The sequence below is a fragment of the Aquarana catesbeiana genome, linkage group LG05, assembly GCF_042186555.1.
Source record: "Aquarana catesbeiana isolate 2022-GZ linkage group LG05, ASM4218655v1, whole genome shotgun sequence".
NCBI lineage: Eukaryota > Metazoa > Chordata > Amphibia > Anura > Ranidae > Aquarana > Aquarana catesbeiana.
The window spans coordinates 534,516,243-534,541,469 of record NC_133328.1 but is presented as its reverse complement, the minus strand read 5'-3'; the positions used below and the strand labels follow the sequence as shown (position 1 = coordinate 534,541,469).

The 25,227-nt window shown below is 41.9% G+C and overlaps 1 protein-coding gene across 1 annotated transcript in view; it reads left to right on the top strand.

The window, feature by feature from the left end:
- SLCO5A1 (solute carrier organic anion transporter family member 5A1) overlaps window positions 1-25,227 on the top strand; it is a 177,599-nt gene that overhangs the window by 124,034 nt on the left and 28,338 nt on the right. The window contains exons 6-8 of the mRNA XM_073631780.1: window positions 10,343-10,541; window positions 12,417-12,576; window positions 23,895-24,136. Of these exons, the coding sequence (XP_073487881.1) occupies window positions 10,343-10,541; window positions 12,417-12,576; window positions 23,895-24,136 (601 nt within the window). The remainder of the gene's footprint in view (window positions 1-10,342; window positions 10,542-12,416; window positions 12,577-23,894; window positions 24,137-25,227) is intronic.

Genomic DNA, 25,227 nt, shown 5'->3' with positions numbered 1-25,227 from the left:
GCTCAATACTTTGTTGAAGTACCTTTGGCACCAATTACAGCCTCAAGTCTTTTTTTAGTATGATGGTACAAGCTTGGCACACCTATTTTTGGGCAGTTTTCCCCATTCTTCTTTGCAGGACCTCTCAAGCTCCATAAGGTTGGATGGAGGGCGTAGGTGCACAGTAATTTTCAGATGTCACCAGAGTTGTTCAATCGGGTTCAAGTGTGGGCTCTGGCAATTTACAGAGTTGTCTAGTAGCCACTCCTTTGTTATCTTGGCTGTGTGCTTAGGGTCGTTGCCCTGTTAGAAGATTAACCTTCGCCCCAGTCTGAGGTCCAGAGCACTCTGGAGCAGGTTTTCATCAAAGATGACTCTGTCAACTGCTGCATTCATCTTTCCCTTGATCATGACTAGCCTCCCAGTTCCTGATGCTGAAAAACATCGCCACAGCATGAGGCAGCCACCACCATGCTTTACTGTAGGGATAGTATTGGCCAGGTGATGAGCGGTGCCTGGTTTCCTCCAGACATGATGCTTCCCATTCAGGCCAAAGAGTTCAATCTTTGTTTCATCCGACCAGAGAATTTTGTTTCTCATGGTCTGAGAGTCCTTCAGGTACCTTTTGGCAAACTCCAGACAGGCTGTCACGTGCCTTTTACTGAGGAGTGGCTTCTGTCTGGCCACTCTACAATACAGGCCTGATTGTTGGAGTACTACAGAGATGGTTGTTCTCCTCTCTTCACAGAGAAATGCTGGCGCTCTGTCAGAGTGACCATCAAGTTCTTGGTCACCTCCCTGACTAAGGCCCTTTTCCTCAGATCGCTCGGTTTGGCCGGGAGGCCCGCTCTAGAAAGAGTCCTGGTGGTTCCAAACTTCTTCCATTTACGGATGATGGAGGCCACTGTAACTCATTGGGACCTTCAATGCTCCAGCAATTTTTCTGTACCCCTCCCCAGATCTGTGCCTCGCTACAATCCTGTCTCAGAGGTCTACAGACAATTGCTTGGACTTCATGGCTTGGTCTGTGCTCTGACATGCACTGTTAACTGTGGGACTTTATATAGACAGGTGTGTGCCTTTCCAAATTATTTCCAATCAACTGAATTTACCACAGGTGGACTCCAATGTAGTTGTAGAAACATCTCAAAAATGATCAGTGGAAACAGGATGCACCTGAGCTCAATTTTGAGTGCCATGGCAAAGGCTGTGAATACTTTTGTACATGTAATTTTTTTCCTTTTTTTATTTTTAATAAATTTGCAAAGATTTTAAACAAACTTCTTTCACGTTGTCATTATGGGGTATTGTTTCTAGAACTTTGAGGAAGATAATGAATTTAATCTATTCTGGAATAAGGCTGTAACATAACAAAATTTGGAAAAAGTGAAGCTCTGTGAATACTTTCCTGGATGCATTGTAATCTTGGCCTTGTACAAGGCATTGTAATATCTAATCTGGAATATGCAGTTCAGTTTTGGGGAACAGTTCAAATTATAGAATATTGGGGAACTGGAGAAAGTGCAGAGAATGGCAACCAAACTGATAAGAGGCATGGAGGAGCTTAGCTATGAGGAAAGATTATAGGAACTGAATGTATTCTCTCTTGAGACTAGGTGATTTCGAGGAGATATAATTACCATGTATAAATACATACATACATAGGTGGACCATCTAGTGAACTCAGTGCAGAAGTACTCACTTTAGGGTTATTACAAAGGACAAGGGGAAACTCTTTGTCCAAAGGAAAATAGAATAAACCTCTACATATAGAGAGGCTTCTGCACAGTAAGAGACTTCCTCAGAACTAGTCCTAGCCAGTTCAGTTGAGTGTTTTAAAAAAGAGCTGAATGCATTCCTAAATGTGCAGAATATACCTGGACAGCTCCGGTGATTGTTGATCCAAGGCATATCCGATTGCCTTGGGGAATCAAGAAGGTTTTTTTCCCCTGCTGGAGCAAATTGGCTCATGCTTTATGTGATTTTTGCCTTCCTCTGGATCAGCTATGAGCATTTATTCATTTTTTTCTGTTGTTTGAACTGGATGGACCTGTGTCTTTTTCATTCTGACTATACAGGACCAGGCAAGCCGCTTGGTTCCACAGTAGCACATGCCCCAATGAGCTTTCTTCTTACAAGCTTGTTTAAATTTAAATCAGAGAGCTTGGAATTTATAGTACCAGGATTTAGTATGGAACCTAAGAAACTTCTTGTGAAAAGGTTTATTTGTTAAGTGCCAACTGACAGCTTAAGCTGTTGGCAGCATTGCCACAGCTAGACAATCAGTAGGTGACAGGAAACCACTAAGATACATTCAGTGTTGTTAGTAATCTAAAAACTGCTTTAACACTTGTGAAATTTTATTAAATGCCAAAATAAGTGCACAAACATTCATTGACATTTATGGGCTCTCACAATATTATCAGCTGCATGTTCTGTGCTGTGCCAAATTCGTGGACAACAATATGGCTCAAATAAAATTAGTTTTTCACGCTGTTCAGGGAGCAATTGTCTAATATCCAGACAGTTGGGAAAAGAAGAAAAAAAAGGTGCTAACTAAATAGCAGGGTTTGGACTCAATTTCATGGGAGATTGGGCTAACATTTTAAAAAAAAGTTTATGCTAAAATGCAGAAGTATAGTGCTACGAAAAAAATTGGTCTGCAAAGAAATGTAACGATGTGAACGACCATTTTTAATAAATAAGTTGGTGTAGTTCATCCTCTTCAATTGGAGGGATATTACATTACAGTAGATAGCTGGGCTACTCAATGGGACTGAATAATGAAAATTGAAACACAGAAAACTGAAGCAAAAGTGACAATATTGCCCATTGTAATCAATTTGGTTTCATCTTTCAAATATAATAAATAATTAGACAGACTACCTATGGGAACAGTACTTTTTTAAATCAAGAGCAGTTTATATGTACCATATATACTCGAGTATAAGCCGAGTTTTTCAGCCCATTTTTTAGGCTGAAAACCCCCTTGGCTTATACTCGAGTGAGCCGTACAGCAGCCGTACCTTTGATTACTAAAACAGCGGATGTCTCCCGCTGTGTTATGCAGTCTGTTCGGGCGTCCATTGTAACAACGCCCCGCCTCCTCCGCGTCCGTGATAGAGGAACACTGATACAGTGCTGGGAACTTTATCAGTGTTCCATCTATCACAGGCGAGGAGGAGGTGGGGCTTTGTTACAATGGACGCCCGAACAGACTGCATAACACAGCGGGAGACATCCGCTGTTTTAGTAATCAAAGCCCTGCAGATGGGCACAATGAGGCGGGCACAATAAGGCTGCAGATGGGCACAATGAGGCGGGCACAATGAGGCTGCAGATGGGCACAATGAGGCAGGCACAATCAGGCTGCAGATGGGCACAATGAGGCGGGCACAATGATACTGCAGATGGGCACAATGAGGCTGCAAATGGGCACAATGAGGCTGCAGATGGGCACAGTGAGGCTGCAGATGGGCACAGTGATGCTGCAAATGAGCACAATGAGGCTGCAAATGGGCAGAGTGAGACTGCAGATGGGCAGAGTGAGGCTACAGATGGGCACAGTGAGGCTGCAGATGGGCATTGTTTACCCAGTAGCTGCTGCATTTTCCCACCCTAGGCTTATACTAGAGTCAATGAGTTTCCCAGTTTTTTTGTGGTAAAATTAGGTGCCTCGGCTTATATTCGGGTCGGCCTATACTCAAATATATACGGAAATTGATTTCAACAGACCACACTTTCACATTTCTGTTATGCCTTTAAGCAGTGGTCTACTATATACTGACGTATTCATTAATAAAGTATTCCAAGTGGTCCTGATCCACATTTTTAGAGCTTCAGAAATACACAGGCTATTATAGTGAACCTGTCCTATCTTTAAATGTTTAAAAAGATAACACAGCTGAAATGCACACACATTTGGTGCCTAGAAATAGCTGTTAGTTTTTAGTCCCTATGATAATATTGTATCCTTATAGCAACCCTTTGGTCCTAGGCTCAGGCTTTACATGGGGCCCTTACTTCTGCCTAGGACAAGATTATTATTATACAAATTGTATATTGCGCCAACAGCTTGTGCAGTGCTTTACAATATAAAGAGAGAACGTACAGTTAAAATATAGTTCAATACAGAAGGATTAGGAGAGCACTGCTCATGGAGTTTACCATAAAATCTTAGATTAACCCTCACTGTTTTCTGGTGCTAAGCCAAACCATCTTTCAGTCAAATGTTCAATGCTAGAATCTCAGTGGACAGTAGAGGTTCTTGCTTTAAAAATGTAATGATATAGGCAAGGTTTAGACAGGGGTGGGTCTTAATCTTGCCTAGGCCAAAGAAGCAAGAGGGCATCAGAGAATAGATCCCAATTTTTATCTCTGCTTCAGAAAAATACAGGGTATTATGATGAACCTGACCTGCCTTAAAGTGATTGTAAAATCATTTTTTAAAAATAACAAACATGATATACTTACCTGTTCTGTGCAATGGAATTGCACAGAACAGCTCCAATCTTCCTCCTGGCTCCTCCTCTTTTCAGTGCGCCACCATAGGAAGCACCTTCCTATCGTGGCACACCAGCAGGCTCGATCCCAAGCTTCCATAGACAGAGACAGCATGGCTTGGCACCACCCCCTTCTCCCTTATCACAGTATTTGAGTAACAGCAGCCGGAGCCAATGGCTGACGCTGCCTCAGCAAAACCTGTGAGGAGTGTCGCTACAGTTGAGACACAGCTCTGCTGTGGCAGCTCAGGTAAGTATAGGGGAGTGGGGCTGAGGGGGTGATAAGAGCCGTTTTTAGGGAAGGGTAAGAGGGGAAGCTGCCTTGGGCCCCATCATTGTTGTGGGGCCCAAAGCAGCTGCCTCATACTTGCCAACTATCCCAGTTTAAATTCCCTTGTCCCTTGTCCCAATATCTCAGTTTGAAGTTCTGTTACTAATGCTGTCCAGCTCTGCCCTATGGCCATGTACAGATGACTGTCAGGGGCATGCTTGAAAGTCCTGCCTACAACTGTGGTCATTAAGCCTAACATCAGCCTGTTCTGCACAGTTAAGCAAGTTGGAGGCGGAACTCTTTTTCAAAATAACATGGTGCCACAGCACCTTGAATTTTGGTACATGTGAATACGCACATCTCAGCAGATGCGTGAGGGTATTATTAACCGTTAATGGCGCTGCTGTGTATTTGCTAAAGGGCAGCATGTTTCTGTGCTGTCAGGAAAGCAATTTGCATGCATTCCCAACACACATAAATGAGAACGCAGGCTAAATGTCCCAGTTACATTGGTGGTCAGTGTGAATCTTCTCATTACATTAGTACAATCCTTTCGTTCATACTAGTGGCCAGTGTGACTGTCCCCCTTACATTGATGGTCATTGTAAATCCCTCCTTACATTGGTGGTTACTGTGAATGATCCTATTACATTAGTGGTCAGCATAGGCGTGCACACGGGGTGTGCCAGGTGTGGCTGGGCATACCCTAATCACCCTGAGTGGCGCAGATTCCCCCTGTTTAAACCCCTAATATTTCACCAAAGCCACCTAACAGGGCTCCTAAAAAATTTGTAATAAAATAAATAATAAAAAAAATTGTAAAAAATAAAATAATAAAAATAAAAACTGACACCATCCACTGCCATACTGACACCGTCCACTGCTGTACTGACACCATCAGTACATATAAACATGCACACACATATGTGTTTGAGCTTTGAGGTGCACATCCTAATGCAATAGGCTGTGCACACCTATGGTAGTCAGTGTAAATCCCCATTACATTTGTGGTCAGTGTAAATCCCCATAGTGGTCAGTGTAAATCCCCATTACATTGGTGGCCAGTGTAGAAACTCCTCTTTATATTGGTAATCGGTAAAAAAAATCCAAACTTGCATTTGTGGTCAGTTTTGAATCCTCCCTTACATTGGTGGCCCATGTAGAAGCCCCCTTTAAATTAGTGGTGACTGTAAACCCCCCTTACATTGGTGGCCAGTGTAGAAATCCCCCTTTATTGGTTGTTGATGTAAAATCCTCCATTACATTGGTTGTCAGTGTAAATTCTTCATTACATTAGTGATCAGTATACATTTCCCTTTACATTGGTGGTAAGTGCAGAATTGCCCTTACACTGGTGGTTAGTGTATATCCCCTTTTACATTGGTGGTCAGTGTAAATCCCCCTAACATTGTTAGGTTGGTGTAGAAGTTTCACCTTACATGGAGGTAAAATCCCCCGTTACATGATAATCAGTGCATATTCTCCCTCACATTGGGGGTCAGTGTAAATCCCCCCTCACATTGGTGGTCATTGTAAATTCCCCATTACATTAATGGTCAGTGTAGAATCTCCCACTACTGTATGTACTTGCCAAAGATTTCCAGCTTTGCTCTACATGATTCAGAATTTGCCACAGTGTACTGCCTCCTAACTAATCCCATCCCCCCACCACTGCCACTGATCCCATCAACCCCCAGCATTGCCACTCATCATACCCCCCTCCCCCAGCATTGCAACTAATGCCAGGAGTCCTGGGATCCCTAGGAGTTTTCTGCCTATTGATGGGTCCCTTCACCTCCCCAGTCCATGGTGTGCAGGCAGTGAGGATATGATGTGCTATAACCTTTAGCAACCGATCAATTAGCAGTAATGTTTTGTTTTTTGACCTGCAGTAGTCCTGCATTTCAGGCACTGACAGCAGTCTTCTTTCACTTTTATTTTAGTCTCGGCTGACATTAGTACTGTACCCCTGCATACCACCTCTGCTACCTTGAGACAGATGATGCTAATCATCTGTACAGCACTGGATCTATTATTTTTTAAAGCAGACCTACCCTTCAAGTCCAGGTTTACTTTAAGGGATTACATTAAATGGAGACTGGAAGACAAATCAGCTGTAACTGCACATATCAGGGCTAGAGATCATCTACTTAAATGCACAAAACATTAGTATTTTACACCACACAAGTAGAAGGGGAATAGTGCAGACAGCGAGTAAATGAATAATCATGCTGGCTAGTGTTCACTTTGCTGTGGATCATATTATAAGAATAGATACATTGTTCCCTTTTTGTCAATGACTTATGGTAAATCAATGCTTTTTTTTTATTATTTTATGCTGTGGCTTCTGTGCGAGGGAAGTCTATAAGCTCCTTAATGCGGTGCTTTAAAATATTAATGCATGCTGAAAGCTTTTAGTGGATTTCATATTAAAGCTATAAATAACAGGAGACTTTTCTTGAAGGTGGATATTAAATTGTAGAATGGTGCATAGAATAGTCTATAGGTAAAGCAATTCATATGTGTTATTTTTGGCAAATGCTGACTTTATGTAATTAAATTAACAGAGCTAGCCTTGGCCCGAATTTCATCTCTAGATGAGACAGATTTGTCCTTGAAAATAACTGTGCACAATACAAATGTATTACCATGGCATAATGCAGAGGGTGTTCTGTATATAAAGCAAACATTTCGGCCAAACGGCTCTGGGGAACAGTGAGGTCATTCTAAACTCATTTTTGCTAACTTTGAAATTTTCATTCAGATTGGACAATGTTAAGGATATATACATATGTTACTTACCCGCAGTGCTTTGATTGCCATGTTTATCCTCCTGCCTTGTTATCCCCCTGAATTTGCAAGTCTGCAAATTTGAATGTATTTAAGTATGGAATGGGTCATGTTATTTTTTATCAACTACCACCCAGGCCACAGGCAACATATGGTATCTACTTCAGTTGTAGTTGAGTTGCAGAATACATTCTAAAAATAAAAACAACAAAATGTAAAATACAACTCTTAATGCACAATCCATGGGGAGACAGAGAGCAGCCTTTGGTTCTAAATACCGTAGATTATTGATCACTGTGTATGAAGTTACTCCTTTTTCATAGCTGCTAGGACTAATTAAATCACGTGACACCATTTTCCTTTCTTCCTTGCAAATTTTTCTTTCTTTCTTCCTCCCTCCCATTACATCATTTAAAATGTGTAGGGAGATGCGCCCGGTGTCCCGAAAAATGCAACTCTTTATGTGGGCTAAAGAACATTTATTGAAAGTGTACACATTCAATTTGAGCCATTGTGTTTCAGGGGAATTGCCTCCTCCTTCTTTGGGGCTGCTCTTTTATCCAGTTATTGTTCGTGGCTGACGGACAAAAAGGCAGGCGCAGGTTAGGAATCGCTGCAGCCTTTCAATTACTTTCTCGTTTTGCACTGTGATGAACCTTTTAAACTGCTCAGGGAAAGAGCAGCACATAATACATCAACGGATTTTTAATTCTGTTCAGCTATTCTTGTAATCCAGAAACGTCTGCTTTTGCAGCAGTTTGTTTGTGTGTATGCTCAGGACATCCAGCTGTGTGTATGCTCAGGACCAAGGGGGCCTATCATCACCACCCACCGTTGGGTTCAACCCATTAGAAGTGATTCCTTCCTCACTTCATTATGGAGCCACCTTCCAACTATTAGCGACCAATCAAATCAGTCCAGTGCGGTCTCCATCCCTAAACTAGGTATTTCAAAGTCCCCTGAAAGTTGTAAGCATCTCTTTTTTAAATAGGTTTCATGCTTTCTAGGCAGTAAATTTGTTTAACAAAATAGAGAAGTTAAAGTGATTGTAAAGGATCGTGTTTTATTTTTTTAAAATAACAAACATGTCATACTTACCTCCACTGTGCAGTTCATTTTGCACAGAGTGGCCCCAAACATCCTCTTCTGGGGTCCCCCAGCGGCTCTCACGGCTCCTCCCCACATCAGATAACCCTCTAGGAGAAGCGCTCTCCCGAGGGGTTTACCTTGTGGGTGCGCTCCCGAGTCCAGCATTTGCGTCCACAGACACGAATGCCGGACTCAGCCCCACCCACGGGTCCTGCATAATTGGATTTGATTGACAGCAGCGGGAGCCAATGGCTATAACAACCATGTCATACTTACCTCCACTGTGCAGCTCGTTTTGCACAGAGTGGCCCCGAACCTGCTCTTCTGGGGTCCTTTGGCGGCTCTCTCAGCTCCTCCCCACATCAGATAACCCCCTGGGAGAAGCGCTCTCCCAGGGAGTTACCTTTGCCGGCGCGCTACCGATTCCAGCATTCGGCATCCATAGACGCCGAATGCAGGACTCGGCTCCACCCCCGGCGCGTGCATCATTGGATTTGATTGACAGCAGCGGGAGCCAATGGCTGTGCTGCTATCAATCTATCCAATCAACAGCCCAGAACCCGGGCAGAGAGAGACAGCACATTGCCGTGGGACAAGTTTGAGGGTTCAGGTAAGTAAAACGGGGGGGGGGTCACTGAGAGGTGTTTTTTCACCTTAATGCATAGGATGGACCTTTACAACCCCTTTAAGGTGAAAAAACATGAAGGCTTACATCCCCTTTAAATAAGAAATAAACCTGGACATAAAAGGAAAAGAAAAGTAAATTAAAGAAATTAAAAATATTTGATGAGCCTGGATAGGTTTTTGGGTACTAAAACCGATAGGTCTGTTGATCTAAAGTGGTTTAGGCTGGTAAAAATTAACTCTGTGGGCCTGCTTTTCATGCAAAGTGAGGTGAAACTGAAGTGATGATGTCCGATAACAATGGTGGCCTCAGCTACATACTCCAACATCACCAATGGGCCACCACACTTAATATTCATTATATGTAATGCCACAGAAGACCGTCTGTGGAAATACTATAGGAGATGGTCAGACACTGTGGAAATGGGTTTGGTCGGAGAACAGATACGTGTTGCCGAATACATACAGAGACTGGGGACATGTTAAAAAAGATTGTGAAAAAATTACTGCAATTACAGTCCCTTCACAAATCAATGCCACCCGCTCCTCCAAATCAATGCCACCTGACTGACAAGTACCAAAGGTCCGAAGGTTGGACACCCGAGCCTTACAACGTGTAATAATGTATAATAACACATTCAACTTCACCTTTCTTCAATCTGTTAAGCAACATTAAATGCGGTTATAGGTTTCTACAGTTTGTATGTAGCTCTTTTTCCAAACCAATGCAATGGTTTGGTGTGAACAAGGCACATAGACAACTATTGCATTCGCCTTGTCCTTGTGTTAAGGCTGCTTTAATCAATGCAGCTCATTGCTCTTGGTGTGAATGGACTCTAAAGGTAACCTGTCCTCTTGGGGCCCATCTGTTCTGGACAGTATCACAAAGGAATTGTATAATGACCCCACACTGCATACTAGTTCCAATGCAGGGACATTCTAATAGTCTGTTACTGAGTGTCTTCACTTTATAAATCAGAGCATTTAGGATTGTGACTTGTTGTTCAACAAGTATGCAGTTTTATTTTTTCTGAGTAGATACAAAATAAAATCCAGTGCTGATTTGATTTGTTTTTATGAATTTCAGGGCTGATCATTGTGCCCAGTGCTGGTGTTGGGATTGTGCTAGGTGGTTACATCATCAAGAAACTTAAACTGAGCGCAAGAGAATCTGCAAAGTTGGCCATGATCTGTAGTGGTGTGTCCCTGCTCTGTTTCTCTACTCTGTTCATTGTGGGATGTGAGAGCATCAATCTTGGTGGTATTAATATACCTTATACTACTGGGTAGGTATACACTTTCATGACCATGTTTGTTTCCAATACAGTTTTAGTTATACACTGGCCTTGCTATGAGCTTTCTGCACAGAGCTGTATTTCAAATAGACATCCATCATAGACACTTTTGTGTTTTCTTTTACCAGAAATGTTTGTGGCTACACAGTTTACAGCAATTTGTATAAAATATATATAAAATACACATCATATCTAATTAGAAAAGTAATTTTTCTTCTGATTTTGTTGGAGTTAATCATTATTATAACCCACCTCTTCAATTACGTAGTTATGATCTGGAGCACCATTCCAAAAGCACATGGGACCTAGTAATATTCCAAAAGCACATGTGACCTATTGATGTGGGTATTCATGTACAGCTGCTCCCTCTCTTTGCAGTTTTAAGCTTCCCCCAAAACTACAGTTTTACCATCAACTTCAGTATCCTCTTCCGCTCCATCAATTCTTTAAAACCTTGCTCTACCTTAAAAGGAACTCGGGATGCTTGTCACAAGTCAGACACTCACAAAGTAGAGAACCAAGAACAAGTATGATAACCCCATAGAGTGCATCTTCAGAAACAGGTCAGCAAAGGCAGCTTATAGATTTCTATCCTTATAGTTTACCTTAAAAATATAACTAAAGGCAAACCTTTTTATTTTAGTTTTGGATAGAGTGGAAAGGGATTAGAGTGCTTGTCAGTTTTTATTGCTGTCTGTGCCTTAGTTAAGGAGATTCACCCTCTCTATTTGTCCTGTATACCATTATCATTGATAGTAAACGTAAAAGAAAATCACAAATTTTGGGTTGTTCCCAGAAAAGAGGGGAATTCTTCCAATGGGGACACTAGTTCTGGTGACCTGTGGGTCCCCAAAGAATTCCCTTAATTTGCAGGGATTGCTCTCACTTCCTGTTTGGCTATGGGACAGGAAGTGAAGGGAAATCTCCGCAATGGGACACAGATGGCAAAAAAAAAAAAAATAAAATCTGACGGGGGTTACAACCCTCCCTTACTCTATCCAAAATGAAGAAAAAAGTTTTGCTATAGTTCTACTTTAAGTTATTCATCTGGAATAAGCAATTCATCAGAGTGGTGGCAGCCTGTTTAAGTTACTATATTCAAAAATCAGGAGCAACTACAAGATCAGTATTTAAGAAAAGCCCCTTAAGGAATATCTTTTACTTTTATGAAGACATTTTCCTGAAACTGCTCCCTCTCACCCTCTTATGCCATGAATAGTTGCCAGTAGAGACCTCAGATTAGTAAGCAAACTTTTCAAAAGGTTGCAGCCTATGCCAGGTTGGATGGCTCTGCTATCTTCTCTGCCAAGCACCTGCATCTTTTCTACATCGATTGTAAGTCGTTTACCTGCAAGCCTGCAACTAAGTAGACGGCTCTTCCATTATAAGGAGCAGTTAGTATAGAAATATTGTTATCCTCTAAAGTAACCGTGTCATGGCAGAAATGCAGGGGTTGCAATTGCTGACCTCCTACTGAAAATTATTTATGCTGACCCACTTGTATCAATAATTTCTCAGGCCTTGACTGGTAACAAATATGCAAATCAGAAAGTCAGAGTAAAATCATTATCTGCACGCTTGTTCTAGGTCAGTATTGAAATAAAGAGATCAGAATGACAGCCAAGCAACCAGCATTATCAGAAGGAATTCATCAGTCTCAGTCTCCATATATGTCACGTTTCCTGTAATTCAACTATGCTTAATTTTTCTAACACTGTATTGTCATTTATATATTTAATCAACCAGCAAAAGGAAATAGAAGAACGTTTTTAACTTCATTTTGAAGTCTTGGCGTATGAAATCATTTTGTCTTCACGGTAGTACACAATTTGTAGTAAGTGTAAAATGTTCTCCTTTCCTTCTCAGCCCCACGTTAACGATGGCACACAGGAATCTAACAGGTGGCTGTAATGTTAACTGTGGTTGTAAAATCCATGAATACGAGCCAGTGTGTGGATCGGATGGAATTACATACTTCAATCCTTGTCTTGCTGGATGCAGCAATGTGGGGAATCAAAGCATTGCAGTAAGTACAAAATGTGAACTACTCGCCTACTGACTGCTTGGAAGTCAAGACAGATCCTTATATTTATGAGATTATGACAGTGGGGCGTATTTTTAAAGCAGTGAATGTGATGTTTACTGCATGCTCAGAGTGCATTCATGGAGAATCATTCATCATAATAAAGCACATCTACCTGCACATGCACTGGGTTAAACAACCATCACTGCTTATTCAGTGCACACTTACTAGAGAACCATTCACCAATGCCTCATTGGACATGGAGAATGGCTTTCTGGTAAATGTGTAGTGAATGTTGCCTAATTCAGTACATGTGCAAACAGATGTGTTTTATGAACATGGTGAATGGTTCTCTAGTGTTGATGGGCTTTGGACTTGTGTTGATGGCATCAAATTGACATTGGTTTAAGATGCTTCTGAGATCATCATATATCAATGACATGTGACATGTTTTTGCAATAACTTTACCTGCTGTTGAGCTCCATCTAACCTGCTACAAGTAGGTCTGGCATTTCCATAGATCTGTATGGGAATGCAAAACCTGTCTATTGCGAACAAAAGCTCATTGACACAGGACCCAATACACATTTGCCTGCACTGAATCAGGCAAACTTCCCAGACCTTCACCAATGCTTGTACTTCAATGGAAAAAGGGTTCTTACTGTTCTATTCACCCTATTCATAATTTTTAGAATGTGCATAGACTTGTATGGGAATGAAAAACCTGTCTGATGCAAATAAAACATCGACACATGCCCCAAAACACATTTTCCTGCAATGAATTAGGCAAAGTTCTTTGAGCTTTACCAATGCTTGCTGTTCAATAGAAAATGGTTCTTACTGTTGTATTCACCCTATTCATAAGTTTTAGAATGTGAGACTGAGACAAAGCTTGAGTTCAGACTGAGAGATGAGTGTTGGCTTTTGGTTTTATCTGTGCTGTGTGAAGTTACTTTCTTCAAACAACTAACAGCTTTTGGGCAGAAAAAAATGCTTAATGTGCCTAAATGCGTGAAAATGCACCTGAATGCTAGACACATTTAGTGTAAGCGTTCATTCATTTGGCCAGAAAAAAATATATTTTGGCCGATGGAATGTATAAATGCTAAAATCTTTTAGGTGTGTTTGTTAAGCTGCATTTTCCTGCCAGGCGTAAAAGGCAGAGGAAAAATTCAAACACCCAGTGTGCATGAGCCCTTATGCCGCGTACACACGACCGGACTTTACGGCATACTTGGTTTGGCGGGCAGGAGTCCATCGGACAATTCAAACGTGTGTGTGGGCTCCAGCGGACTTTTTTTCCCCAAAAGTTTGACGGACCTAGAAATGAAACGTTTCAAATCTTTTTGATGGACTCGAGTCTGTATGCTAGTCCGACGTACAAAAACCGACGCTAGGGCAGATATTGGCTACTGGCTATGAACTTCCTTGTTTTAGTCCGGTCATACGTCATCACGTACGAATCTGTCGGACTTTGGTTGATTGTGTGTAGGCAAGTCCGTTCATTCGGAAAGTCCGTCGTAAAGTCCGTCGAAAAGTCCGCAGGACAAAGTCTGCCGTAAAGTCCGCTCATGTGTATGCAGCATTAGAACAACAGAAACAAGAAAGGACCACAGAAACCCGATCCTTCTCCTATACTCCATAACATAGAGGGGCATGGTTCTTCAGTCCTTGGAGCTCGCTAATAACAATATGACTGATAATAGTCAGCACAGGCAAAGATTACAGGATGATTACAAGGAAAAAAATGTACGTTACGGTACTGACATACCTGAATATATTAGTGCAAAAAACTTTAAAAACTCAGTTTTCAGGTTCTTCTAAGTGCATCAAAGATAAAAGTATACAGTGGGGACAGAAAGTATTCAGACCCCCTTAAATTTTTCACTCTTTTTTATATTGCAGCCATTTGCTAAAATCATTTAAGTTCATTTTTTCATCATTAATGTACACACAGCACCCCATATTGACAGAAAAACACAGAATTGTTGACATTATTGCAGATTTATTAAGAGAGATAAACTGAAATATCACATGGTCCTAAATATTCAGACCCTTTGCTGTGACACTCATATATTTAACTCAGGTGCTGTCCATTTCTTCTGATCATCCTTGAGATGGTTCTACACCTTCATTTGAGTCCAGCTGTGTTTGCTTATACTGATTGGACTTGATTAGGAAAGCCACACACCTGTCTATATAAGACCTTACAGCTCACAGTGCATGTCAGAGCAAATGAGAATGATGAGGTCAAAGGAACTGCCTGAAGAGCTCAGAGACAGAATTGTGGCAAGGCACAGATCTGGCCAAGGTTACAAAAAAAATTCTGCTGCAATTAAGGTTCCTAAGAGCCCAGTGGCCTCCAAAATCCTTTAATGGAAGACGTTTGGGACGACCAGAGCCCTTCCTAGAGCTGGCCGTCCGGCCAAACTGAGCTATCAGGGGAGAAGAGCCTTGGTGAGAGAGGTAAAGAAGAACCCAAAGATCACTGTGGCTGAGCTCCAGAGTTGCAGTCGGGAGATGGGAGAAAGTTGTAAAAAGTCAACCATCACTGCAGCCCTCCACCAGTCTTGGCTTTATGGCAGAGTGGCCCGACGGAAGCCTCTCCTCAGTGCAAGACACATGAAAGCTAAAAAACACCTGAAGGACTCCAAGATGGTGAGAAATAAGATTCTTTGGTCTGATGAGACTAAGATAGAACTTCTTGGCCTTAATTCTAAGCGGTATGTGTGGAGAAAACCAGGCACTGCTCATCACCTGTCCAATACAGTTCCAACAGTGAAGCATGGTGATGGCAGCATCATGCTGTGGGGGTGTTTTTCAGCTGCAGGGACAGGACGACTGGTTGCAATAGAGGGAAAGATGAATTCTGCCAAGTACAGGGATATCCTGGACGAAAACCTTCTCCAGAGTGCTTCTCCAGTTCTTCTCAGACTGGGCCGAAGGTTTACCTCCCAACAAGACAATGACCCTAAGCACACAGCTAAAATAACGAAGGAGTGGCTTCACAACAACTCCATGACTGTTCTTGAATGGCCCAGCCAGAGCCCTGACTTAAACCCAATTGAGCATCTCTGGAGAGACCTAAAAATGGCTGTCCACCAACGTTTACCATCCAACCTGACTCATGGCTGTATTAGATCAAAAGGGTGCTTCTACTAAATACTGAGCAAAGGGTCTGAATACTTAGGACCATGTGATATTTCAGTTTTTCTTTGTTAATAAATCTGCAAAAATGTCAACAATTCTGTTTTTTTCTGTCAATATGGGGTGCTGTGTGTACATTAATGAGGAAAAAATGAACTTAAATGATTTTAGCAAATGGCTGCAATATAACAAAGAGTGAGAAATTTAAGGGGATCTGAATACTTTCCGTCCCCACTGTATATACAAATTCACAAATTTTTATTAAATACAATAAAAATAATCCCATAAATAAAGGCCTGTTACATCCAACACAAACCCATAACGTTTTAAGTATGTTTCACTGTCTTCAAATTCACACAGGTTACAGTGTAGAAATATCTTATATCTCCTTGACAGGATAACCCGCTGGATCAGGAGATGATATTAGTTTAGATGCTATACCTGCCCCGGTGAGATACCAAATACATTGCCCAGTCTAGATAATGTTTGGGTTAATTCCAGATGGTTTAGGGTAGGCAGAGGCGATATTTCGTCTTTTTTAACAGCATCCATATATGTGTGTAAACGTCTGAATAATGGTAATTAGGGATGAGCCGAACACCCCCAGTTCGGTTCGCAGCAGAACATGCGAACAGACAAAAAATTTGTTCGAACACGCGAACACCGTTAAAGTCTATGGGACACGAAAAATCAAAAGTGCTAATTTTAAGGGTTAATATGCAAGTTATTGTCATAAAAAGTGTTCGGGGACCTGGGTCCTGCCCCAGGGGACATGTATTAATGCAAAAAAAAGTTTTAAAAATGGCTGTTTTTTCAGTAGCAGTGATTTAATAATGCTTAAAGTGAAACAATAAAAGTGAAATATTCCTTTAAATTTCGTACCTGGGGGGTGTCTAAGCCTGTAAAGTGGAACATTTTTCCCGTGTTTAGAACAGTCCCTGCACAAAATGACATTTCTAAAGGAAAAAAGGTAATTTAAAAGTACTCGCGGCTATAATGAATTGTCTATGGGAGAAATCAAAAGTGCTAATTTTAAAGGCTTATATGCATGGTATTGTCATAAAAAATGTTTGGGGACCCGCGTCCTGCCCCAGGGGACATGAATCAATGCAAAAAAAAGTTTTAAAAATGCCTGTTTTTTCGGTAGCAGTGATTTTAATAATGCCTAAAGTGAAACAATAAAAGTGAAATATTCCTTTAAAATTTGTACCTGGGGGTGTCTATAGTATGCCTGCGAAGTGGCGCATTTTTCCTGTGTTTAGAACAGTCCCTGCACAAAATGACATTTCTAAAGGAAAAAAAGTCATTTAAAAGTACTAGCGGCTATAATGAATTGTCGGGTCCCGGCAATACAGATAAAAGTCATTGAAAAAAACGACATGGGATCCCCTCCCAGTCCATTACCAGGCCCTTTGGGCATGGTATGACTATTAAGGGGAACCCCAAACCAAAATTTTAAAAAAATGGCGTGGGGGTCCCCCCAAAAATCCATACTAGACCCTCATCCGAGCACACAACCTGGCAGGCCGCAGGAAAAGAGGGGGGACGAGAGAGTGCCCCCCCTCCTGAACCGTACCAGGCCACATGCCCTCAACACGGGGAGGGTGCTTTGGGGTAGCCCCCAATGCACCTTGTCCCCATATTGATGGGGACAAGGGCCTCATCCCCACAACCCTTGCCCGGTGGTTGTGGGGGTCTGCGGGCAGGGGGCTTATTGAAATCTGGAAGCCCCCTTTAACAAGGGGACCCTCAGATCCCGCCTCCCCCAAGTCCATTCATCTTCTTCTATGGCTTTGTCGACGGACCGAAAAAAAAAAAAACCACCACTGATCCGCTTCTGATCCGGGTGAGATACCCGGGTGACCCCGCCCCCTCTGACCCACGGGGACTTCCCAATGGCTTCCCCGGGGTGTTAGAGGGGGCTGGGACACCCGTGTACGTCTACGCTAATTGTATTCATATGTAATTTTCCACAACTAGGTGTCTTATGCCCCGGTCGGATTTTCTGACGGAAAATGTGTGATAGGACCTTGTTGTCGGAAATTCCGACCGTATGTAGGCTCCATCACACATTTTCCATCGGATTTTCCGACACACAAAGTTTGAGAGCAGGATATAAAATTTTCCGACAACAAAATCCGTTGTCGGAAATTCCGATCGTGTGTACACAAATCCGACGCACAAAGTGCCACGCATGCTCAGAATAAATAAAGAGATGAAAGCTATTGGCCACTGCCCCGTTTATAGTCCCGACGTACGTGTTTTACGTCACCGCGTTTAGAACGATCAGATTTTCCGACAACTTTGTGTGACCGTGTGTATGCAAGACAAGTTTGAGCCAACATCCGTCTGAAAAAATCCTAGGATTTTGTTGTCGGAATGTCCGAACAAAGTCCGACCGCGTGTACGGGGCCTTATAGAAAATAGTGGCCAACCTGATGCACAAACTTCCCCCCAACTTCATCACAGAGCAGGTCCTTGTCCTGGTGAAGAGGATACAGAGCCCCCCAGTGGTTTAAATTCTGCATTGTATGGGCCAGTTAATTCTAGGCAGTCTTTCAGCACCAATAAGGCTACACAATTATGGTTACAGTTTTACAGCACAGACTTTAAAGTGAGCCTGTCAGGACCTAAAATGTGTCAAAGGTAGCAAAGTATTGTAGAATAGTTACAATGTAGTATCTGTGTTATGCTAGTCAAACACTAATGGAAATGTTAACCTTAAGAACGTTCCTTTAATTTTCTAATCATTAGTGCCAAATTGATGTTTGTTTTCGGGCCACAGTGACAAGACAATTCAAAGGAGCAGGTTGGAAAGTCCTTTTTGAAGGATTTTCTGACAATGTATGTGTTTTTTGTTCCATAAAGTCCATTTGTTCCAAAATCGAATGTTAAAAACAAATGAAATTTTGAAATATTTTGGAACAACGTTTGTCAAATCGTTGGAAGGTGCTGGGAATTTTCAAATGTTTGTACAAATGTTCTTTTAAAAATCTAATAGCGTATTGGTCGGCTTTAGTTTTCAAATCAATGTCCTGTGGATCTCCTAGGATCCTAGGCTCGGGCTGTACATGCACTTCTTCCCTAGGTAGGATAAAGCCAGGTAGACCAGGCCAAACAAACCCCCTACCATTAACTTGTTATATGGCAGAATTTCAGTGCAGTAAAAGCTTTGGCATTAGAAAGTTGAATGACAGGAGTGGGACTTATCACTGGAAGTGGGAGAATAGTTTTCACTTTGGCAGAAGTTGAGGACCTATGTACAGTTTAGGATCTACCCTGTTTCCCCGAAAATAAGACCTAGCGTGATTGTCAGTGATGGCTGCAGTATAAGCCCTACCCCCCAAATAAGCCCTACCCTGTTTCCCGGAAAATAAGCCCTACCCTGGAAATAAGACCTACAAGGACTTTACTTAGGGCTTATTTGGGGGGGTAGGGCTTATATTGCAGCCCTCACCGACAATCACGCTAGGTCTTATTTTCGGGGAAACAGGGTATGAGGACTCCAAAGGGTACATAGAGATTGATTTGAATACTTACTCAGGTACTTGAGGTTGCACTTTAGCACTGTTACGTTTCAGACCTGGTCAATTTCACAGTTATGTCTACAGTTTAATGTAAAAGTATAAATATCCAAAAAAGTTAACCTGTCGTCTTTCTGAAGATTGATTTTTCCTAGATGTAATACTGACACTTTGATTCTGGCAATTTGGCTTAAAGGACAACCGTTTCTTTATCTTTTACAGGCATTACCAATACGTATTCCATCTACATATTTTAAACAGAGCCAGAAGTTAATTTTTGATTTTATTTGGGCATATAAGCAGCCTCGGTTACAGCGTAATCAACTAACACTTCCCAAGAGATATGGGGGGGGTTAGCAGTGCCAGATATACGCAAATACTATCAAGCTATACACCTGAGCAGGGTAATTGATTGGAATAGACATAGAGACTTCAAACTCTGGGTACAGATTGAATACGCTCAGTCACCCGTCCCATTAGGAAGAGCGTCTTGGTGCTCGGCCTACCTTCCTAGAGAACTCACCAAACATCCTTTAATAGGCAATACTGTCAAACTCTGTTCGGCCTTGTTCCCCACTATTGGTATAACACCTGAGACTTCCCCTCTATATCCGATATTGGGAAACCCCTTTTTCCTCCGGGAACTGATGATGTGGCTTTTAGGCACTTATTGAATACGGGCTGTGTACAAGTATCCAGTTATATAAAGATGGGTGCATGGCTGACAATCCCGGAGTTGATGGAACAGGTAGATACCTTCAGATTAAGGTTCTGGAGTGCTCTTCAGGTTACCCACTTTCTCAACACTCTCCTAGCCCTGGAACAGGTTACCAGGTCCCTTACTATTTTTGAGAAATTCTGCTCGGAGATGGGAACAATGTCCCATACTTTATCGGCTAATTACGAATTATTAATTGTACCTACGGAAACAAACTCTTTGAATTGTGCCTGTGAATGGGAACGAGAGTTGGGTAAATCTTTTAGCGCAACACAACTACAACATATTCTTAAGTTTACGCATGGATCATCGATCTGTACGAAAATCTAAGAAACTAATTTTAAATTTTTTTTTCTCGGTGGTACAGAATGCCAGTGAGACTAAAGAAAATCTTCCCTGACTCCTCTGACTTGTGTTGGAGATGTCAAGGAGATAGAGGCACTATGCTACATATTTTTTGGAAATGCCCCAAATGTGAACTTTTGGACAGAGGTTAGACGTATTCTCCAAATTTTTACAGATCATATCATACCAGAAGATCCAGCCTTTTTTCTTCTGCACGCGTCTCACATACCAGAAAAGGTATACACGGAATCTATTATCCGTCTTCTTTTAGATGCCGTTAAGGCATGTGTTCCCCTGACATGGAAATCATCGCTACCCCCGACAATAGGGATGTGGTTGCGTAAAGTGAAAGAGATTAGCAAATTAGAGGAATTAGTTCTCTCTGCACGACACCAGCAGGAGCGCTACTCCTGGTCGTTATGGAATGGCTTTTTGGTCTCGGAGGAGGGAAGCACCCTCCTTGACTATAATTTGAACAGTTAGGGCTAGTATCTAAGGTTTTCATTTCAACCTTTTCCCTGCTGGGCAAGCACACTGGAGGTCTACCTACCTCCATCAATTGGCTTTATTTTCTTTTTCTTTCTTTCTTTCTTTCTTTCTTTCTTTCTTTCTTTCTTTCTTTCTTTCTTTCTTTCTTTCTTTCTTTCTTTCTTTCTTTCTTTCTTTCTTTCTTTCTTTCTTTCTTTCTTTCTTTTTCTTTTTTTCCCTCTTTCTTTTTTCCCCTTTCTTCTTTTTTTTGCTTTGTTTATTGTTAATATATAATGATATAAAACTGACTGGGACGGGTCCGGGACTATAGGGGAAGTAGTAGATAGGGTCCTTGGTTGATTATAAGGTAGGAGGCTACATATAGCTTTTTTTTTTTTTTTTAATGTGGTTCCTAGTGCTGAATGGGAGAGGAATTTTAGATGGTGACCCAATTTACTACACGGTTGATATAATGGTGTTCTAAACCTGAGATGTTGAAATGTAATGGTGTGTTGTGTTTTTCTCCTATGTATGTTCTCAAATGTGTCCTATGACTAAATAAATAAAATAATTGATAAAGGACAACTGTTCTTTTAACAGAAACGTCTCTAAGCTGCCTGATTCCTCCTGAATGAACCTGCACTAACACCCCCATTCCAGCCTCATACATACCCAGTAGCATTTCTTGCCCAAGTCCTGTGCAGGGTTTTCTTCATGCAGGGTAGAATTCCTCTTCAGTGCCGGCTTGCTATGAAACATTTTTATGGGGCCATACCAGGAAGCAGCTCCAGCATCCACCAACAGCTCTATACAAGTCAGTAAGTGCTCAGTGTGCGATAATCTTTGCACAGAATGCACCTCTGCTACACAGGTAAGAATTGGGGTGGGGGTGTTAGTGCATATTAGTTCAGGAGGAGTGGGTGGTGAATTTAAGGATTTCTATGAGTCGTATAGTTGTCCTTTACATGCTCTAAATCAGCCTTTTTCAACCAGGGTGCCTTGAGGTTTCTTCGGGGGGGGCCTTGGCAAAATGCCTAAAAGTTGATCAAAAAGTATATACAAGCCAGCAGGTGGATCAAGCCTGCCCTTTAGTTACACGAAGTCACAGGTTTTCATTATGCATCATTGCAACGAGACACTGGCATCCTAACCAACAATGATATCATCAGTTGATAAAGAGGATTTCTTTTGCCTCCACAGCATTCTTGTTTCACCCTCCTGTGCTCCTCTCCCTCAGCACTGCAGTCACAGCTGACTGATGGAGAGAAATTGATGAAGAAGAGAAACATTGGAATACTAATCAGTACCAGTGCGCAAAAGTGTATTCGCTTTGGAAGAATAAATCACCTCTAACATTAGGTGTCCTACGTGTGGATGTTGTTGCATTGTGTAAAACTATTAAAATAGTTTTTACATTTTAGAATGGGGTTCCTTGGTACTCTCCATAATTTTAAAGGGTGCTTTGACTGAAAAAAGGGTTGAGAAATATTGCTCTAAATCACTGACTCAGAAGCAAAAACTTCTGGTTTTTGCTAGATTGCATATTTGCTCAAAATGAGTAGGTCAGACATATTAAAGCCAGTAGTTCAGCAGTGCAGCCACTTAACTAACATTTTCAGAAGGTCAGCAATGGCAGCCCCTGTATTTCTGTCATGACCAATTTACTTGCAGATTCACTTTTACTGTAATGTTAATCAACCGTCCCAACATATGAGTCCAACATACCTTTTATCATTTATTATGATCTTGTTCACAGAATGACTGTCTTCAGAGACTGAGAGCAGTGAGGACCCTGTAATAACTAAAGGCATTTTGAAAGGCAGCCAGGCCTAAAAGCTGTTCAGAGAAGATATCACTTTCTGGACAGGGATGATTTCACTATGCAGGATGTAAGCCCATGGCATGTTGGCATTTCAGTGATTCAAAGCTGAGCCAAGGCAACCTGAGAAGCCTGCACCACGCTAGGTTATTGTGACACTGTCTGGACAGCCGTGAGAACTCTTTTTTGGTTCTACCTACCTTTTACTCCTCGCTGTGATCGTGATTACAAGACTGTACCTTCTGTCATCATATCAGCTGTGTTTTTACAGAATAGTGTTCTTATTCCAGGCTTTGACTTGACATGCCCTGGTAGCTCAGATCCTGTTTCCAATTAGTTACTGGCATTTATTTATATAGAAGGATCAGTGTAACCGATTGAAACAAGAGAGGTATATTCTCTCAACAAGTTGTCTAACCTTAGACATACTGACTACCAGCTGGACAGCGTATTCATATTAGGAATGTGCTGAAGCATTTCTTTCCCTGCTTGAGGAAATCTATTTAATATTAGTCATAAGTTAAAGGGCACCTGCCAGTTTGTAAAAGATGTGCCACAGAATAGAGGGACAAGAAACAGAATATACTTTACTAGTTATGATAGTTTTAATGTATTATGGAAGTGCGGTCTATAAGAGCCGTTAATCCAGGATATGAAATATGTATATGGAGTTGACACCTGCCACCAAAGCAGTGGCTGTTTTTTTAGTAAAAGTAAAAGTTGGATCAGGTTTGTTTTGGTCTCTGAAGCCTAGGCTAGGTAGAGTAAGGGTGGGCTCCCTGGCCGCTACTCCATGCAAGGTTTCCCAGTCTTGGAAGGAACAGCAGTGTTTAAAAAAGGTTCCTGATTACAGAGTGTGTTTGAGCGTATGAGGGTAGAGCTTGCCAGCTGGCCAAAGCCCTGACTTTGCTCTTCTGTTGGATATAGCCCTGTGTGGAAAAAGCTGATTTGTCCTGCTTGCTAAATACAAATGAGAAGGAAACCCTGAAAAATACACTGCTGGGTTAAAAGTAATCAAAACAAGGCCAGAGGAGTCTTTACTGATTCATCCTCATGCATGTGTAAATTTCTACTTGAACTACTGAGCTCACTAAACAACCTCTTCCACAGCCTAACCTAACAGTGCATTACAGTAAGGTATCAAAAGCCCTAACTTGTCTATTTGCCTGCTTATCCTTTGCAGTGTCTGCTGCAAATAGATGTACCATTACAAGACACACTTGTATCTACACCCTTACCACAATATCAGCACAGTTATATAAACGTCAAATATAACTCTTTCTTCTTGTGTCTGTTGCAGGTAAGAAATTACACTGAATGTGCCTGTGTCCAAAGTCGGCAGGTCATCACTCCACCCACAGTGGGCCAACGCAGCCAACTCCGAGTGGTCATTGTCAAGACCTATCTGCATGAAAATGGTTATGCTGTGTCAGGGAAATGCGATCGGACCTGCAATACACTCATTCCATTTCTGATATTTCTCTTCATTGTTACTCTCATCACAGCATGTGCACAACCCTCAGCCATCATTGTGACTCTCAGGTGAGTTCACATATATTCAGGAGCTTTGTATATGGGCATATCTGTAGATGATTGGGCCTTATAGGGCCTCCTGATGCATCAACCAACCACCTACATGGCATTCCCACATAACAAACAATGACTATTAATCCAGCAAAATAATTATTTTCTGATACATTGTTTTTTAATGTTATTATCTAACGTCATTTCAGTAAAGCATATTCTGGTCAAAAAAAGGCAAAGGTTCATTCAGTGTTGTAAGATGGAAGGTTTTAGACATACAAATAAAACACGTAATTGGGGCCAAAGTGCTCCTTTAGACTTGCAGTTGAGGGGGCATTAAAAATGTGTGGTTGAGCAACATTTTAAGCGCCCCCTCTTAAGCTGAAAAGGCAGCAGATGGGGCTGTTCACATGCAGTTCTCTCTCATGTCGCATTCGGCAGGCAGTACCCCAGTGGTGGCTAGTGCTCAAAATTTTTAGGGGGAGGGGAACAGACTGAAAAATTCAGAAAAATACTGAAACAAAAACATTGATTGCAGCCTCATTGTGCCCAACATATGCAGCCACTGTGCCCATCATATGCAGCCACTGTGCCATCAAATGCAGCCACTGTGCCCGTCAAAAGCAACCAACTGTGCCCAGCAAATGCAGCCACTCTGCACATCATATGCAGCCAACTATGCCCATAATATGCAGCCAACTGTGCCCATCATATGCAGCCAACTGTGCCCATCATATGCAGCCAACTGTGCCCATCATATCTAGACTCTGTGACCAGCAAATGCAGCCAACTGTGCCCATCATATGCAGACTCTGTGCCCAGCAAATGCAGCCTCTGTGCTCATCAAATGCAGCCAACTGTGCCCCATCAATTGCAGCCTCTGTGCCCTGCAAATGCAGCCAACTCTGTTCCATCAATTGCAGCATTTGTGCCCATAATATGCAGCCACTGTGCCCCCCCGCCCGCTGTCTGCCCATCACTTACCCCATTTACCTTACTTGCTAGGCGGCCAATGGGATCGCCTCTGCCTTCAGCCAATCAGGTGCCTGGTATTACATCTGCGCCTCCTGATTGGCTGAGAGGAGGTTCTGTGTTAGAAAACAAATATT